General features: G+C 44.3%; 1 protein-coding gene across 2 annotated transcripts in view; it reads left to right on the top strand.

The window, feature by feature from the left end:
• The window catches only part of RHCG (Rh family C glycoprotein), a 339,386-nt gene that overhangs the window by 72,040 nt on the left and 248,355 nt on the right, over nt 1-18,991 (top strand). The window contains exon 1 of one of the 2 annotated variants that reach the window (XM_085644446.1): nt 12,360-12,717. The exons of the other annotated variant lie outside the window; for it this stretch is intronic. Within the exon in view, the coding sequence (XP_085500572.1) occupies nt 12,534-12,717 (184 nt within the window). The 5' untranslated portion in view covers nt 12,360-12,533. Of the gene's footprint in view, nt 1-12,359; nt 12,718-18,991 lie in introns of those variants that run through there. 2 annotated transcript variants of the gene reach the window in all.

The following is an 18,991-nucleotide window of genomic DNA, read 5'->3' as shown; positions in this document are numbered from 1 at the left end:
AGACATTCTCTGAGGATATTTCCTTCTATCTACTCTATGCAAGGACTCAAAATTAGAAAGTATGTCCAAAAACCTGAATGCCTCATTTGTACATGTGTACCAAAGTGTTCGGTTCATCATAGCGTCCTTAGCATGTTCTGTATTAATTACAGTTTCATTGTCCATGTTATGTATCCAATTATTTGAAATTAGTTTTCGTATTTCATGCTGTTTAGGTCAAGCCTATCGTCGCAGCGCATGCGCTGCTCGCTTTGCGAGGCATGCAGTATTCAGTATAGCGTGGAAGCTTAGTGGAAGCTCCGCCCACCCTCCGCCCATCTTTTTCTTTGGCTTAGGTCCTAAATGCTGCCTTCCGATTTGTTTTAGGCTTGTTAGTCCCTCTTCATGATGGCCATGTCCTTTTTTGTATCCTTCCATGGCTACTGGCCCCTTTATTCCGAACACTATTTTCTTCCCTGTCTACCCCCCTGCCCCCTCCCGCAGTCCGTGACTTCTCGGCCCCCCCTCTCCCATTCATGCCTTCTCACCCCGTTTCCAATGCAATAGGTCTCGCATAAATGCGAGTCCTAATACATTGCAAATGCTTGTTAACATTTCTTGGCTATCCACGTTTTTGGTGCGTTTTCCTCCAGTGTAACAACTTCCATACACAAGTGCACAGGCTCAGCCAGCAGAAGGACTGAAGTTGTCTGTTTTGCGCGTCCTCAGTGTTACTTTAGTTTTATTGTTGTGGCGGAGAAGGTTCTGCGCCCAAAATATTGTTAGTGAAATGAGTAGTTTTTGCATTTTCCTTTGGACAGTTACAAATGGTTTCTACCGGATGTTTTTCTTATGAAGTCATCAGACCTAATCGCCAAAGAGTGGGTGGTAAGAAGTGTCATTGACCTGGTTAAATATAAAACACACCATTTAAAGTTATGACATGCTTTCAAGAGTATTAGTGACAAAAAAGCTGTACAGAGATGTGTTCAACATGTCACTAACCGAATAATTCATATCCTCCGGGGAAACGTAGGTGGTAGGGTTTCTAACACAAAACTCCTTCAGTGGATTGCCTTCAGTGAATTGTTTTTTGTTTTGTTTGTGTAATAGACGTCACACAGATTGTGATGTGCATGACTGACCCTGCGCCTGTTGCGTTGTACAAAAGCTACAGCTACTCAGGCCAGGCAGACAAACAAGGTATGCACGGGTCTCTCAAACACAGCATGGCACGTTCTGCAGCACAGGCAATTAACACGTGACCCTCAAGCGTCTGGAAAAGGGCCCTAGGGAGGGACAGCTGGGAGGCAAGGAGGCACTTGGCTGTGGGTGGGGGATATTTGTAACACAACTAAATGCAAACAGTGTATGCCAACTGGAGTTTTTATGCAGCCGGTGCAGTTATCTATGAAGCCCCTGCCCCCTGTGGCCGGTGTGTGAGAGGACTAACATTACAAGTCTGGAGTTAAAATGCACGTCAGTTTGGTTGTGGGCGGATGCAAATATGCATACATCACTGAACACCTGCCGCCTTGTTGCCAGATGTAGGGTGTGTTATCAAAGGTTTTGGGGGATGTGTTGCTAAGTCTGTAAGAGGGTTTGCATTCAGTCACACATGGTTTCTTCTCCTCAGTCGTCTTACTTTGTTCCACCCCGAGTCAATATTCAGCTGCTTGGTGCAGAAGTGATTGAGGCGATGATGGGGATTACTTTAGGTGTGAAGAATCACGCCTGATGTTAATAACGTGCTCTTAACTTGTCTGGTGGTGTCTACAAGATACCTCGCATGGCTAATGCACCCGCTGCAGACTGTATTGTGAAATCATCCATCCAAGCGGAGAAACGTGTTTTTTTACGTTAATGCTGCACATTTCCAGCACCTTGAATCGCAATCCACCACTAGCTATATAAAACCTTCTTGTGTAATGGTGCACTATTTGTGAAACAGTTACCAGAACACGTATAGCTACTTGAGCACACTTTCCTCCATAAGGATGCCGCAGTCTTATAGTTCTACTTGTTCCTTTTTACATTGCGGTAATGTCGCATTTTTGTAATGTCTATATAGTAAATGTTGGATTTGCCCTTTTTACAGGGTGATCCCTGAACGTTTTGCCTTCCTCCTGTATTTTTTCTGACCTGTTGTTGGCTGTTTTATGATTCTGGGCACTTTACCACTGCTCATCAGTGCTAAAGTGCATATGCTCTCCCTATGGTAAATTGATGTATAGATTGGTGATCCCATAATTGGCTAGTTTGGTTTACCTGTCAGACCCTAGTGCAGTGCACCAGGAGTGACCTGAGCTTGTTAACCAAATGTTGCTGGTGGGCTTCTAGCACTGGTTGTGCCACCCACAGAAACAGCCTGTAAACATGTGCCTCAGGTCTGCCATTGCAGAGCCTGTGTGCAGCCTGGTACTGCCATGCTGAGTGGGCAAGTGCACCCACTTGCCAGTCCCTAAACCATCCCTTTTCTTCATATCAGATACCCCTATGGTAGGCCCAAGGGCAGGGTGCATTGTAAGTATAAGGTAGGACATGCCCTGGTGTGTGTGGCATGTCTTAATAGTGAATTACAGCCATTTTCATTTTTTCACTATTGCTAGGCTACCTGTTCCCTATAGGCCAGAATGGGCAGTTTGATTATTACAGCTTATATTCCTAACTGACTCAGGGAACATGGTAGAAATTCGAGTTTAGTATGCCTGAATTCAGAATGATATAATAAATCTTTTAGTGAAGTTGGTTTTAACATTCTGTGTTTGAAAATACCACTTTTAGAAAGTAGGTATTTTCTTGTCTAACCATCCAAACCTGCCTCTGCTAGGCTGTGTATTCCTTGTCTAGAGTTTAAGTGACAGGGGCTGGGGAGTTCCAGGATACAGGGTGAGTCAGCACAGGGCTGAATAGAGAGATCTGCATCTAGATGGGTGGGAGGAGTTGCACCTGGGACCTGAATAGGGCTGTGCCTTCCCTCCACAATGCTGGCTCCACCCCCTGTGGTGCGTCTGATGTCTCTGCCCTGCACTCTGAAATGAAAGACGGAGTCTTGTCAACAAAGTGCTCCAGGACTGACCAGAACTGGTTTGGACTAGGCAAAGGCCCCTCTGCCTTCAGAGAACAAAGAGAAACTGGGTATAAATATTGGGACCCAAACCCAAGAACTTTAGATCACTTTGGGAAACAAGAAGAAACCTTTGCTGAGGAGTGGAACCTGAAGAAACTGAGGAGAGACTATACCTAAGCTGAAGTGCTGCTTGGGGGATTGGCCTGCAGTGGTTGCCTGACTGCCAAAGAAAGGAGAAAGGACTTTGTGTGCACTTTATTCAACCTGTGAAGGATCTCCAAGGGCTTGGAAAAGAGTGTGCCTCCTGCTGAAGTCTCAGGTTCTCAGGGCCATATTTTCTGACCTGTTGTTGGCTGTTTTATGACTCTGGGCACTTTACCACTGCTGATCAGTGCTAAAGTGCATATGCTCTCCCTATGGTAAATTGATGTATGGATTAGTGATTCCATGATTGGCTAGTTTGGATTACCTGTCAGACCCTAGTTCAGTGCACCAGGAGTGCCCAGGGCTTGTTAACCAAATGCTGCTGGTGGGCTTGCAGCACTGGTTGTGCCACCCACAGAAGCATTTGTTTAAAAATAGAGAGAGACCCCTTGTGAGATTCAAGGGAATAGGGTACTCTTCCAAGTAACAACTAGCAGTCCCTTGAACACAAATATATTAAAGCAATGTAGATTTACAAAGATAGTCACTATACACACAATCAAATTAAAAAGGCCATGTACATTTATTTTATAAGAAACATGTATTTCATCACATTTAAAAACATCACTTGATATTGATTTCCTGTTCTAATCAACACCCTGAGTCTAATCACATACAACATATAATGACTCGCAAATACAAAAAAAGCCTAAGACAAAATTGCAAATTTACCATAAACAAGTCAAATGATAAAATACACAACCCTATTATGAGCCCGCATAACAGAGAGAATACAACATGAAGAAGACACTACACTTTGTCATAAACTATACATCCAATCTAAGACAGATCTGGGGATTAAACACTTGTGAGATCTTAAACCATTTATCCTATCAAGTGGATATCCGTTTCTTTGGATTGTATTTGTTCTATGCGTCGACGCGTTTCGATGGGCTAAATTTATGCCGCTATCTTTGTCAAGACCAGTAATCGATGTTTTTCTCTCGTTCAGTGTTGATTTATAAATTTCCGCTGAGTATATTTTACTCTTTGTTCCTTATTGATACAGCCCACTGCGGATGATTGGGCGACACTTCTTGTGTAACGGGAATTAATGTTCCACCTTCCTTCTTCACCTATATGCAATCGTTAGGCTTGTGTAATACAGCTACGGCTTGTCAGGGAAATAGGACACTGTTCTTTATCTGTTCAATTGGCCCAGCTACTGTTGTCCGTTTATCGTGATCTTTTTCGTGGCGTTTATACTATGGCCCGCATGTTGTTCCTTTTCTTCCAATTTAAAGCAGGTACACTTGAGACCTGTTCGAGGACCGGCAATGAATGGAGCGTCCTCCCTGTTTGACAATACCCCTATTCTTGGAGATACAGGTTCTGTCGTCCATGCGGGGATAATTCCTAGATGCGGTTTGTAATTACCCACAGAAGCAGCCTGTAAACGTGTGTCTCAGGTCTGCCATTGCAGAGCCTGTGTGCAGTCTGGTACTGCCATGCTGACTGAGCAAGTGCACCCACTTGCCAGTCCCTAAACCTTCCCTTTTCTTCATATCAGACACCCCTATGGTAGGCCCAATGGCAGGGCGCATTGTAAGTATAAGGTAGGACATGCCCTGGTGTGTGCGGCATGTCCTAATAGTGAATTACAGCCATTTTCGTTTTTCACTATTGCAAGGCTACCTGTTATCCATTGGCCAGAATGGGCAGTTTGATTATTACAGCTTATAATCCTAACTGACATGGTGGAAATTCGAGTTTAGTATGCCTGAACTCAGAATGATAAAATACTTCTTTTAGTGATGTTGGTTTAACACATTCTGTGTTTGAAAATACCACTTTTAGAAAGTAGGTATTTTCTTGTCTAACCATCCAAACTTGCCTCTGTTAGGCTGTGTATTCCTTGTCTGGAGTTTGAGTGACAGGGGCTGGGGAATTCCAGGAGACAGGGTGAGTCAGCACAGGGCTGAATAGAGAGATCTGCATCTAGATGGGTGGGAGGAGTCGCTCCTGGGACCTGAATAGGGCTGTGCCTTCCCTCCACAATGCTGGCAGTGTCCGTTGCGGATCTTCGCCAGGGGAGAGGATCGACGTCGCAGCAGACACCACCGCATCACCAGGAAGAGTGTTGCATCAAGAAGAAAGCGCCATCTTTGTTTCTTTGCACCAAATCTTCACCGCATCACTGTCCTTGCAATACTTTCGTTGTCTTGCATTACGCATCTTAAGGTACATTGAACTCTGAGTGTCGCATTTACCATCTTAAGAGAACTAAGCTAATTCTACAATTTTTGTCGTTTGTGGTCTTGTGATAAGTCTATGTAAAGAATACTTATTTTTTATATAAAACGTGTGTGGTGTCCATCTGTAGTGTTGTCACTTGATTACGGGGAACAACCTTTACAACGCAACTTTTACAACGCACTACACTTACAACGCATTTTTTACAACGCACAATCCATTACAACGCATGACATTACAACGCATGACACTACAACGCATTTTTAAAAACTACCTTTACAACGCATTCCATTACAACGCATACTACCATTACAACGCATACCATTACAACGCATAATATTACACTACACTATCCAACACTTACCCTACTGTTGCACCCCCTGGAGTTAGAATAGTAATTTTTACCCCTATACTATCCAACACTTACCCTACTGTTGTACCCCCTGGAGTTAGAATAGTAATTTTTACCCCTATACTATCCAACACTTACCCTACTGTTGTACCCCCTGGAGTTAGAATAGTAATTTTTACCCCTATACTATCCAACACTTACTCTACTGTTGCACCCCCTGGAGTTAGAATAGTAATTTTTACCCCTATACTATCCAACACTTACCCTACTGTTGCACCCCCTGGAGTTAGAATAGTAATTTTTACCCCTATACTATCCAACACTTACCCTACTGTTGCACCCCCTGGAGTTAGAATAGTAATTTTTACCCCTATACTATCCAACACTTACCCTACTGTTGCACCCCCTGGAGTTAGAATAGTAATTTTTACCCCTATACTATCCAACACTTACCCTACTGTTGCACCCCCTGGAGTTAGAATAGTAATTTTTACCCCTATACTATCCAACACTTACCCTACTGTTGCACCCCCTGGAGTTAGAATAGTATTTTTTACCCCTATACTATCCAACACTTACCCTACTGTTGCACCCCCTGGAGTTAGAATAGTAATTTTAACCCCTATACTATCCAACACTTACCCTACTGTTGCACCCCCTGGAGTTAGAATAGTAATTGTAACCCCTGTACTATCCAACACTTTCCCTACTGTTGCACCCCCTGGAGTTAGAATAGTAATTTTTACCCCTATACTATCCAACACTTACCCTACTGTTGCACCCCCTGGAGTTAGAAAAGTAATTTTTACCCCTATACTATCTAATACTTACCTTAAATGCAATTTAATATTATGCGTTGTAATGGTATGCGTTGTAATGGTAGTATGCGTTGTAATGGAATGCGTTGTAAAGGTAGTTTTTAAAAATGCGTTGTAGTGTCATGCGTTGTAATGTCATGCGTTGTAATGGATTGTGCGTTGTAAAAAATGCGTTGTAAGTGCATGCGTTGTAAAAGTGTACGTTGTAATGACATACATCCCTTGATTACTGTATGTGTTCACAAATGCTTTACACACTGCCTCTGTGATAAGCCTGTCTGCTCGTGCCAAGCTACCAAGGGGGTGAGCAGAGGTTATTTTAGGAGTGTACCTCCTTACCCTGACTAGATGCAAGGTTCCCTATGTGTCACAGGTACCTACCTATGCCAACTAGAGACCCCCAAATCTAACAGTAAACATAAAGATGTGGTCTGTAGATACCCTTCTCTCAACCAGCCTCCCACACATCTGATCCACACTACCATTCGATGGGACTGGTGAAGTAAACCAGAACAAGTGAGAGCAAAAGGCTGCTTTATTAGGACATGTATTGTATTGTAAATGTATTTATATAGCACTTAATACCCCTGACAAGGTGTCAAATCCCTTTTTTCGGTGAATAGCGCGCTACTCCGGAACCCATAAAGGATTAGTGGTGAATTAGTATGGTGAAATACGAAATTAACTTGAGTGGTGGATATGTTAGTCTGTTATTTGGATTAAGAAGGATAGTGGAGGGATAGAGGGGAAAAAGTTTTGTATTTATATAGCGCTTGCTACCCCTGATGGGTGTTGCAGCACTTTATCAGTGAGTAGCACGTTACTCCGGAACCCATAACGGTTTAGTGGTGAAGTAGTATAGTGAAATACGAAAGTAATTTGAGTGGTGGACATGTTAGTCTGTTATTTGGATTGGAAAGGGTAGTAGAGGACTAGAAGAGGGAAAGATTTTGAATTTTTGTTTGTTTGATTTGGAGCTCATAGAAGTAGGAGGCTTGGGATGAGTAAAAGGGAGGTGGAGGGGAACAGTCAGAGGGAAGGGTTGAGAGAGGCTTGGTTTGGGGGATCGGAATAGTAAAAGAGGTATGAGATGATGCAAGGAGGGGTAGAAATGGGAAGAGTTTAGAAAGGGTTATTTTGGGGATCGTGGTATGAGGTTTGGGATTAATGAGAGAGTGAAGATAGAGGATATAAAGATAGAGCTGTAGGGTGAGAAATAGGGACACCGTGCTCAGTTAAAAAACCTTTTTATTAACTTTGATGCTGAGTGCGGCGCTCGCTTCAAGGACACCGCACTCTGTTTATTTTTTTATTTTATTTTTTAAATGTAATACTGAGCGCAGCTCAGGGACCCCGAGCTCGGTTTCATTTTTTTATTAACTTTAGTAATAACAGCGGCGCCCGCTTCAGGGACTCCGCACTCTTTTTTTTAAAATAAACTTTCATAATAATCGCGGTGCCCGCTTCAGGGACACTGCACTGAACCAGGAGCAGCTTCGGCTTCTTCGCTGCCCACTTCCTCCCCTCAGCAGTCTGCACTCACCTCCTCTATTGGCACCCTCCCTGCTTCGCATGAAGGGTCGGGGCTTAGGGGCCATCTTAGAGAGTGAAAACAAGCAATGCAACAGGTCTCACATTTACACGAATTTGAGCTATTAGCATTGTAAATGACAATTCCTTTTATTTATGTTTTTAAAGCATAAATAAAAGGCATTGTAATTTACAGTGCCAATAACTTAAACTTGCTAAAATGCGAGACCTATTGCATTGCAAATGCAAGTTTATGGGTTTCTGTCCTGTGGGTCCTTATTGTTACTGTCAATGAAGGCACTACTACCTCAGTGTTATAGGAATTGGAGGTTTTCAAGGTGTCACTATGGACACAATGATTATAGGTATCAGTTGGGGTCTGCCAGATGCTATTGGCAGAAATTGGCACCAGTAGACTCACGGAGTGAGACAGGTCAGGGAAACTGGAGCTGCAACAAGAGTTGCGAGGCGCGAAAGGAAGTTGGCAAAACACTTTGAATGCTTCCGCTGCTTTGATTATAAGGCATACATGACCCAAGCACATGCTCGCAAATTCTGAAACTTGAAACAGACCTATGAACAAGACGAGATAAATGAAGCCTTTGTAAGGCATTACACTAAGCTGTATTCTAATAGCGGAAGAGACAGAGTGAGCACTTCAATAGAGAGTTGCCTCTACACCGCCTCATGCCTGATGAAGCAGATGAGTTAGAGCTGATATAACGGTGGAAGAAGGAAGTTAGAGCAGGGATAAAGAAGATGTACATGGGAAAGTGCCAGAAACTTATGGTCTCCTGGTTGAGTTCTATGCACATATATCAATTCCCTTGCACCCGCCAGCTTGTGTCTCTCTCCCAAGTGGTGTGAAAAGGCCATTCCCGCCCACACTTGATGAAACAAAGCACTGATAGTTCCCCTACTTAAACCAGGGAACCATCCCCCACAAATGTGACTGGTCATAGGCCATTATTGATGCTAAACAGCGATTATCGGATACTCTGCGGCATCCTAGCCACAAGGCTTCTGTCACATACACAGAGACTAATCCACCCTGATCAGTATGGGTTTATACCAGGCAGTAGCATGGCAATTAGTAAACAGAGACTATTAACTATTTTATTGGACAATTCAACCATCATTGCGAGGCATTGTTCCTATCAATAGACATCGAAAAGGCTTTTGATAGTGTAATTTGAGATTTTTGCTCCAAATGGGGCTGAGACTGCGATTCATTAAGTGGATGCGACTATCATACTCAACCACTGAGTCCAGATCGGCCAAGCGATCTCTGAATAATATCAGGTGAAAAGGGGTACCAGAAAGGGTTGTACCCTGTCCCACTATTGTTTGCATTAGGAGTTGAACCACTGGTGTGAAGAGCAAAATTACGTATCAGAGGCGTCACTAAATATATCTCCCTGTATGCCGATAATATTCTGCTTTTCCTTAAGGACAAGAAAATGGATCATGGGAAGGTGGTGCATCTGCTCATTGTTTCCATAATTTGGCTCACAACTAGCATGCTTCCCATTAGGGCCACCCCTGATGGCATTTCTGACACACTCGGAATGATCTGGGAGTTGACATTGATAAAATACCTGGGGGTTCTTATTTACTAAGACAGCCTTGACATTCTAGAGGGAAATATCGGTGCAGCCATCACAGCCTCATGAGCCACTGTGGCTCTTTAGAAAACCCTCCCAATCATGGTTGTTGGTCAGATAGCGGTCGCTAAAAGGATAGCCCTACTACGCCTTTTGCAGTACTTTGCAATGGTGCCAGTAGTTGTCCCTCAAAGCAAGTTTCAGGAAAAGGAATTGATTTGGGGTAGAGGCAGACGACGGTGGCACTAACTAACTGACTCCACTTAGTGACAGATGGAGGATTGGGCCAACAGACTTTGAAACATACTATTTGGCTGCCCGCTGCAATGGTATCTGGAAATGTTGGCTACAGGATGTGTGGACTGGGATGGCGGCAGTGGCTTCGCCCAACACCTCAGCTTTAGACCTACTGATTGCTCTTCTCCTAGTCCAAAGGTAAACCAATGTAGGAAGCCGCAGCGAAAGGAAGGCAATCAGGCATTGCTGGGCTAGGTCCCCGCAGAAGACATATACAACTGCTCTGTATCCCCCAACACTTCCTTAGAATTCTTAACTACACTCCAGCACAGCGCGATTTGAGGGGACTACAGGGATTGATGGAAAGGGGGGGTCGAAACTGTTGTTACTCTGTTTTGTAATGGCAAATGCCTACCCTTCGAAGAGTTGAGGGGGGAATCCGATTTCCAGTCGGGGCAGTTTTTACTGCATGGCTCTGTGATGGCGGTTATCCAGAAGCACTGAGAGAGGTGGGTGCAGAACCCCTGATGCAACGAGGCTAACAGTTTCTGTGCTCAGCTGCGAACACACAAAGAGTTGTATTGGGGCTATATCAAGCACTAAGAGCCGACCTGACCCACCCGCTTACCCCGCTCAAAGATAAATGGGAAGCAAACTGGACAACTCCCATCTCCGATGGGGAATGGACACAAATTCTAGAAGCGATCCCGAAGGTCTCCTGAAATGCTCAGTTTAAATTGATCAACTATTACAATATTCACCATGCATAAGTCACGCCCTGTAGACTTAAAACCTTTTTTCCACATGTTTCACATACATGCCCCAGACGTGGTCCACAGGTTCCGGTGATGTACATCTGTGGGGTGATCACGCCTAACTCCCTATTGGACTGAGATGCTTTAAATCCTGAACTATGTCACCAACCACATTATAGATTTATCTCCTATGGCATGTGTACTAGGGCTGTACACCCGCACAGCCAAGAAGAAGCTGACATCTAGTTTTCATTGATTTAGCACTGATTTTGGCTAAACGCTGCATAATGATCCAATGGAAGACATCTATGGCCCCCCAAGAGGAGCGGTGGAAGGCGGATCTCCTTGACTGTGAGGAATATGAGGACGGCGCCCTCCTCAGAAATACTGAAACGGGCAGAGGGTCCCTTGGGACAATCTGAAGGAAGCAATGAGGGAGGAGGATACTTTATGTGGGCCTGACGCCCCCTCTCTGAACCGGGAGATCCCGGCCACGCGTGTTTGGACCCCCGCCTTCCCACATTCCAATTGACTGGTGGGGCCGTGAGTCTGCCTCCAGGAACATGCACAATGGGTAAAATAAACTTCCCTGATGCCCTAGCACCCACTTTGAAACTTCCATTACCTCCCTTTTATACAGCGTTTTAAACCACACGGGAACCAAGGGTGGGAGGGGGAGGGAACTGGGTTCGTTTAGGAGTGGGTTGATGGTTTTCATGTTGCTTGTTCGCCATGCTCATGTTAAACTTCGATCTCTATGCAGTGCTGTGCTGCCCAGTCGATTGTGTGTTGACCGAATGGGATGGCACTAGTCTGAAACGGAGTTTCTTACTATACTCACCATTAGCAGACTTAGAGGCTGGATGTGGACTAGCCGTTGTCTTCAATGATGATACATTGAACGAATGCTGTGCCTATACGAAATGCAATACAACATATTCACAAAAACAAAAGTCCTAGCTGGCTTCGCCAGTGCAAGGCTTGGCCTGGTAGCTCAACTGCTAAAAGGTTGACACATCATAACATCACATAACACACAACATAACATGACAACATAACATAACAACACATATGACAGACAGCACAACACATAACATGGCAACATATAACAAAATCTAACGTAGCATTGAATAACAACATAGCACAAAATAACATGACAACTCAAACAAAACATGACAACATAACATAGCATAAGAGCATAATCACACGAGCAGCGCATCACATAAGCATAGCATCACATTTACTGTCGTTTTCATATATACTTCTGAGCTCAAGAATTTATGTTGGAAATGTTGATCTCTTGTCTAGAAACCGCACTTAATGTCTTTAAAAAATATTGTTAAACAACCACTACTACAACTTCCTACAGCTGCTGATTTGAGCTCTTTTTTACACGGTTCACTTGAAGTATGCAATGCAAAATACTCTGCTGAGAACATTTCCATTTTCACTGCAATAGTGGCGACTGTTATCATATGACCAGAAAACAAAGTAACATGTTTTTAATTCAGAAACTCCACCCCTCAGAAGGGGGGAGGGTGTGGGACTTGAAGGTAAATGACACCACCAGAAGTCACACCCCCTAAAGGTACCAACCTATATAGGGTGAAGGAGGCTGGTACATGGAAAGAACTGCACCTGTCTGCGTTATCCTGTCACAACTGCCTTTGTTTGCAAGAAGAAAATCCAGGCATTTGTCCCGAGCAAACTTTGATGTTCTCGATCTTTAGCAAGTTCAGCTGAGCCTGTTAGGTTTGCAGTTGAGCAGCTGCAGCAACAGATAGAGCTGCGATGCTGAGGAACACGAACATGCGCTGGCGGCTGCCGCTCGTCTGCTTCATCTGGCAGCTGGCCATGATCATTCTCTTCGGGATCTTTGTTCGATACGATAAATTTACCGATGCGACGTGGGGAATATATGCACATAAAAACAACCTCACCGATATCGACAACGACTTTTATAAGACATACCCAAGTAAGTGTCGTTTTTAAAACTCCTAAGGGGAGGTGAGAACGGGAGTACACATTCGGCGTGCGTTGCATTGTAGGGCATGTGTGGTACTGATTTCCAAGCAACAATCTAAAATAGGGAATATCTGAAAGAATCACAGGAGGGCTTTTTGAGGAGATTTTATTAGTGTTCTTGTGAAATGTCAAGGGGTTGTTTGTTCTTCTCTTTGCCCCCGCCACTTCCAAATGATCCCAGGGTCCAAATCATAAATGTTTTTGACTACCTAAGTCATTCCTCGCAACCCTGTGAATATCCACGAAGGGTGGAGGTGTGTGGTTTGGAGGGTGGTCCCATTGAGATCCATGGAGGGTAAAAATGATTTGGAGGGTAAGGAAAAGTCAGGGCAAGAGATTCCATTTAAGTGTATTGGAGGAAGGCGTTTTTGCCGGGGGAAATGAGTGGAAGAAAATAGGAAGAGGTCTGTAAGCAGGGGTCCTTTTGAAACACCTCGTTTAGTTACTTTACTGTACAGGGTAATGAGCTAGAGCCGCGGGAGGAATTGGCCTCCTCACCGAGTGATTTATAAATATACTAGCGATTGCTGAGGCCTCCCCCTCTTCTTGAAAATTCAATTCATTCTAATGAATATCCTCAAAGATACAGTGCCTAAAAAACATCACGGTGAATGCATTCGTTTTTATGGAGAAATGTGACCAATATACATCTGGAATTTTGTTCGCCCAGGCTTCCGATATTTCAAAAATAAATTCCTAACCTGATTTACACACTCAAAACTAATGCAAATGCTTTGAGTATGTGTGTAAATAGAGTATGAAAAATCATTAAATACTCCCATGTGAAACTGGAGTATAGATGAAGCCTTCTGCGAAATTTCAATTATGGCGGCATAAAGCGCGTAGTTTCAAGAACGCAAACCTCCTTAAATTATGCCACTAGGCCACGTTGTGTAATCATGCCACCATGTGTGGCAACATTATAGAACGAGTGCATAAGAACAACATGAACAATCAGAACACGAACGTCTCGTGTTCTCAGAATTTGTGTTTTCCATGCATTTTCTTGAGCTTGAAATGTGCCCTTGCGTCAAAAATGGATTCAAGGATGCATTTGCGGTCAAAATAGTATTAAATGATGGAGTTGCATTTCGTGAAATTACACACAATTTTGCTTACTTGTCCTAAAATCTTGCATTATAAGGCAAAAGCAAATTACATGAATTTTGCTACCACTATTTTGAGAAAAGGGTTAGTACACGCTATTGATATATTTCCTCTGTTAAGAACAAAAAACTGCTAAGGGGCTTTTGTATCTCAAAAATAAATAACAAACAAAATGCATGACTTTTACTATATATGTAGTTTCACAACTGTTACAAATATCTTTGTCAATTGACCCCTTGGAGCTCAGTTATTATCTGTGGAGTCAGAATATCTCCTTTTTAGGTCAAAGCCTACCAGACAGCATAGCTGTCTGTTTGCTCACGACTTCTTCTGGGCACTCTGAAAGCTTCCCTGGGAATGCATTTGGCCCAATGCTGACCACTGACTTTGTGGATTGCAACTCACTTTTTCTGGATTTTTATTTGCTGGCTTTATATGTATAGGCTGTCCAGCTTGAGTTTGTCCCTCCTGTTGCCCAAACCTTGTTCACTATATTATTCGACAAACTCACTTTCTGTAATCAGGCCTTAAGTCTTGTACTTATCTGGTCACATTTGCTGGGCATTCAAAGACACAGGTCAAATGTCAATCTCTGTGCGCTAGCACACCATGCATGCTCCACACTACACAACTTCATTCCACTCCATACCCTTCCACTCTACGCCACACCACTCCATTCTATGACATTCCTCTCCATGACATGCTACTCCACACCCTTCCACTCGAAGACACTCTACAACGCACCACTTGACTCCACGCCACTCCAGTCTATGCGACTCACTCTATGACACAACACGCCACTCTGCTCTAAGCCTCTCCACACCACTTACCCCACTCCACTCTAACCCACTCCAATCTACCCCATCCTGCTCCAATCTAGTCCACTCCAATCTAGCCCACTCCACTTCACTACAATCTACCCCATTCTACTGAACTCCAGTCTAAGAAACTTCACCCAATCTACCCCACTCCACTCCAATCTATGCTGTTCCACTCCAATCTACCCCACCCCAATATACTGCACCCCGCAGCAATCTACATTACTCCAACCTACCTCACTCCAATACACCTTCCTTCAGTCACCCCAATTTAGCCCACTCCACTCCAATCTACCCAATCCACTCCGCTATGATCGAATCTACCCCGCTCCACTCCAATCTATCCCACTCCATCACAATCTACCCCAATCTATCCCACTCCACTCCAATTTACTTAATTCCACTCCACTTCAATCTGCTTCACTCAATTCCAATCTGCCCTACTCCACTCAATCTAACAAAATTAACCCCACACAACTCCAGTCCACTCAACTCTACCCCAATCTACTGCACTGCACTCAAATCTACCTCCACTCTGCTCCAATCTCCGCACTATACCCCACTCCACTCCAATCCATTACGATATAGCCCACTCAAATCTACCTCAAACCTCCCCATGGCAAAGTACATCCAATCCAAACCACTCCACTCCAATCTACAGAACTCCACCCCAGTCTAACCCACTGTGCCCCACTCCAACCTATGCTTATCTACTCCACTCCAATCTACCCAAATCCATTCCAAACTACCTGACTCCACCCCAATCTGCCCCCTCCACTCCGACCTACTCTAGTCCAATTTACTCCACTCCATTCCAAATTACCCCACTCCACTCCAAACTCCACTGCAATCTATCCAACTCCTTTCCAATCTAATCTACCCCTCTCCACTCAACTCCAATCTACCCCACCCCAATCTACCCCACTCTAATCTACCACAATCGTCTCCTCTCCAATCCACCACAATCTACCCCACTCCATTACAATCTACCCCACTCCAATCTGCCCCTATTTACTCCACTCTAATCTACTTCACTCCATTACAATCAACTCCACTCTACTCTACCACACTGCACCCTACCCACACCTCTAAAATCTACCCCACTTCACCACAATCCATTCCACTCCAATCAACCCCTCACTAATCTACACCACCCCAATCTCCCCTACTCCAATCTACCCCTCCCTAATCTACCACAACCAAATTGACCCTAATCCAATCTACATTTCCCTAATTTACCCCATCCCAATCTACCTCACCCAATCGACCACACTCCAATCTACCCCTATCTACTATATTCCAATCTACCCCAGTCTACCTCAATCTACCCCAATCCACCTCACCCCACTCCAATCTACCCCACCCCACTCTACCACACTCTAATCTACCCCACTCCACTCCAATATACCCCTCAACTCCAATCTACTGCATTACAAACTACCCCACTACAATCATCCCTGTTCAATCTATCCCACTCAAATCTACCCTGCTCCGGTTCACCCTAATCTATCCCACTGCTTTTCTCTCCAATCTACCCCACTCCACTCTTCCCCAATCTATCTCATCCCACTCCAATCTATCCAACTCCACTCAAGTCCACCCAATTTATGCCACTCCAACCTACCCCACTCTACTCTACCTCAATCTACCCCGCTCCAATCTACCCACTCAAAGCGACAACACAATCTACCCCACTCCACTCCAATCAACCTCACACCTCTCAAGTTTACCACACTACAGTCCAATCAAACCCACACCACCCACTCCAACTCAACCCAAACTGTCCTACTCTAATCTACCGAATCCCAATCTTCCCAACTCCAATCCATCCCAAACTACTCCACACCAATGTACTTTACTCCAATCTAGCCCACTCTAGCCCAATCTACCCCACTCAAATCTATCCCTCTTCATCCCACTCCAATGTACCCCACTCTATCTACCCCACACCCCTTCATCCAACTCCACTCCAACCTACTCCACTCCAACCTACCACACTCCACTCCAATCTACCCCACTCTGCCCCACTCCCACTCCAAACTACCCCTCTCCTATCTATCTCACGCCAATCTACACCACTCCACTGCAATTTACCCCACTTCACTCCAATTAAACCTACTGTAGTTCACCAAATCTATCCCACTCCAGTCTACCCGACTCCACCCTAATCTACCCCACTCCACTCAAGTCTACTCCTCTGCACTCCAATCTACCCCACTGCATTCCAATATACCCCACTTTAGCCTACCATAATCTGCCCCCGATCTAGTCCAATCTGCCCCAAATCAACCACACTCCACTCTTCCCCAATTTACCCCACTTCACTCCAATCTACCACAATATATATCCCACTCCACCCCAATATGTCGCACTCAACCTCAATCTGCTCCACTCAACTAGACTACAATTTACCCCAATCTACACCCACTCTACTCCTATCTACTCCACTCCACACCATTCAAGCCCACTTTTTTCAAATTTAGACCAATCCAATCAACCCACTCCCCCACACCAATTGACCCTATTCCAATCTAATCTACTCCAGTCTACTACACTCTAATCTACCCTACTCTATCCCAATCTACCCTACTCTAACCCACTACACCCTACTCTACCCCTCTCCAATCTACTCCACCCATCCCAATCTACCCAACACCACTCTGATCTACCCCACACTACTCCGCTCTACCCCACCCCACTCTACCCCAATCTATTCCACGCCAAACAACCCCAATCTACCCCACTCCATTCCAATCCACTCTACTATAATCAACCCAATCTACCCCACTCTGATCTACCACACTCCACTCCAATCTACCCTCCTTCACTCCTATCTATCCTCCTCCAATCTACCACAATCTGTTCCATCCACTCTTACCCAATCTACCCCACTCCAATCTACCACAATTAATCCCACTTCACTCTACCCCAATCTACCCGATCATTCCTACTCCTATCTGCTGCACTCAATCACTCCACTCTAATCTACCCCAATCTACTCCACTCCAGTCTACCTCACTCCACCCCAATCTACCCAAATTCAAATTACCCTACTCCAATCAATCTACCATGCCAATCTATCCAACTTTCTCACTCCACTCTACCCCACTCAATCCACCCCACTCCACCTCACTTATTTCCACCTCAATCCACCCCACTTTACCCCATATCCCCTCTATGCCAATCAACCCCACTCCACTCTACCACAATCTATCCCATTCCACTCTACCCCACTCTACCCCACTGCAATCTACCCCACCCCACTCCATGCCACTGATGGTTAGCCATGCTGAACAGCAGCCACACTGGTGTACAGCATGGCTAAAACAAATTTCCAAAACTTATATCTCTCGCATTGGTGAGACCTATTAGCTTTGCCAATGCTTGTTTAGCTAATGTTTCTCACTTGAACACTAGGGGTCGAATTCCCAAAACTATTGTGCACCTAAATTAAGCACAGGTGCACCAGAAATGAGATCATCAGTGCAAATGGCAGATACCGAAACTGCAGTATTAGGATCTTCAAAACATTTACCCCAGCATGGAACTTACTATCTTGGAAATAATGGCAGATTACTGAAGAGTTCCATTCAGCGCCCTGGTGATTTTTATGATTCTCCAAAATATGTCATTTGTGCCGGCAAATCACATTTAGAAACATAAACGGTTGGATATATAAATGCCAGGAATTTAGAATAGGTGACCTTGCAGTCGTAAATCCTTCAACTCCCTTGTGTAATAGTACCCCACAATTGGGTATCAGTACATTGGACCAATTCACACACTAAGTGAAACCTGAGAGTTTGTGAAAACCCACCAGCATGGGAGTTTGCAAGCATTCATATATTCCCCGACAACCACTTCACATCCTAGAAATGATCCAACATTTACTCATGTCAAAGGATGAAGTAAATCCTGTCAAAGGGTGGGAAGGTGATGAACCGAATACCCTCACATTTTTGGGGGGTGGAAGGCAAAGGGTTTCTCCGCATGGATTTTTTTTTTCTCAAATAAGAAACAAAACTGAAAAAAATCCAATTGTGCGCTGATCTTGCATGCGTATTTCGAGCCTTGGTACGTGTGCAGTGGCAGAAATGCCAATGCACAGACATAGCTAGGACTTTACACAACGTTTACTGAAGTACGCCTGGAGAATTGAAGCTGGCGGGGCTTCCAGGTATAATTTGAAAAAGAGTTGTGAATAACAGAGAGTCTGATAATCGCCAATGTATAACTTTTAGGATAATGACAGATTAATTTGCTAGTACTATATTAGCTGTCACAAATGGCAATGATAAC

The sequence above is a fragment of the Triturus cristatus genome, chromosome 3_1 (genome assembly GCF_964204655.1).
Source record: "Triturus cristatus chromosome 3_1, aTriCri1.1, whole genome shotgun sequence".
NCBI classification, from domain to species: domain Eukaryota; kingdom Metazoa; phylum Chordata; class Amphibia; order Caudata; family Salamandridae; genus Triturus; species Triturus cristatus.
Note: the sequence above shows the minus strand (reverse complement) of the source record. Positions and strands in the feature narration are given on the sequence as shown.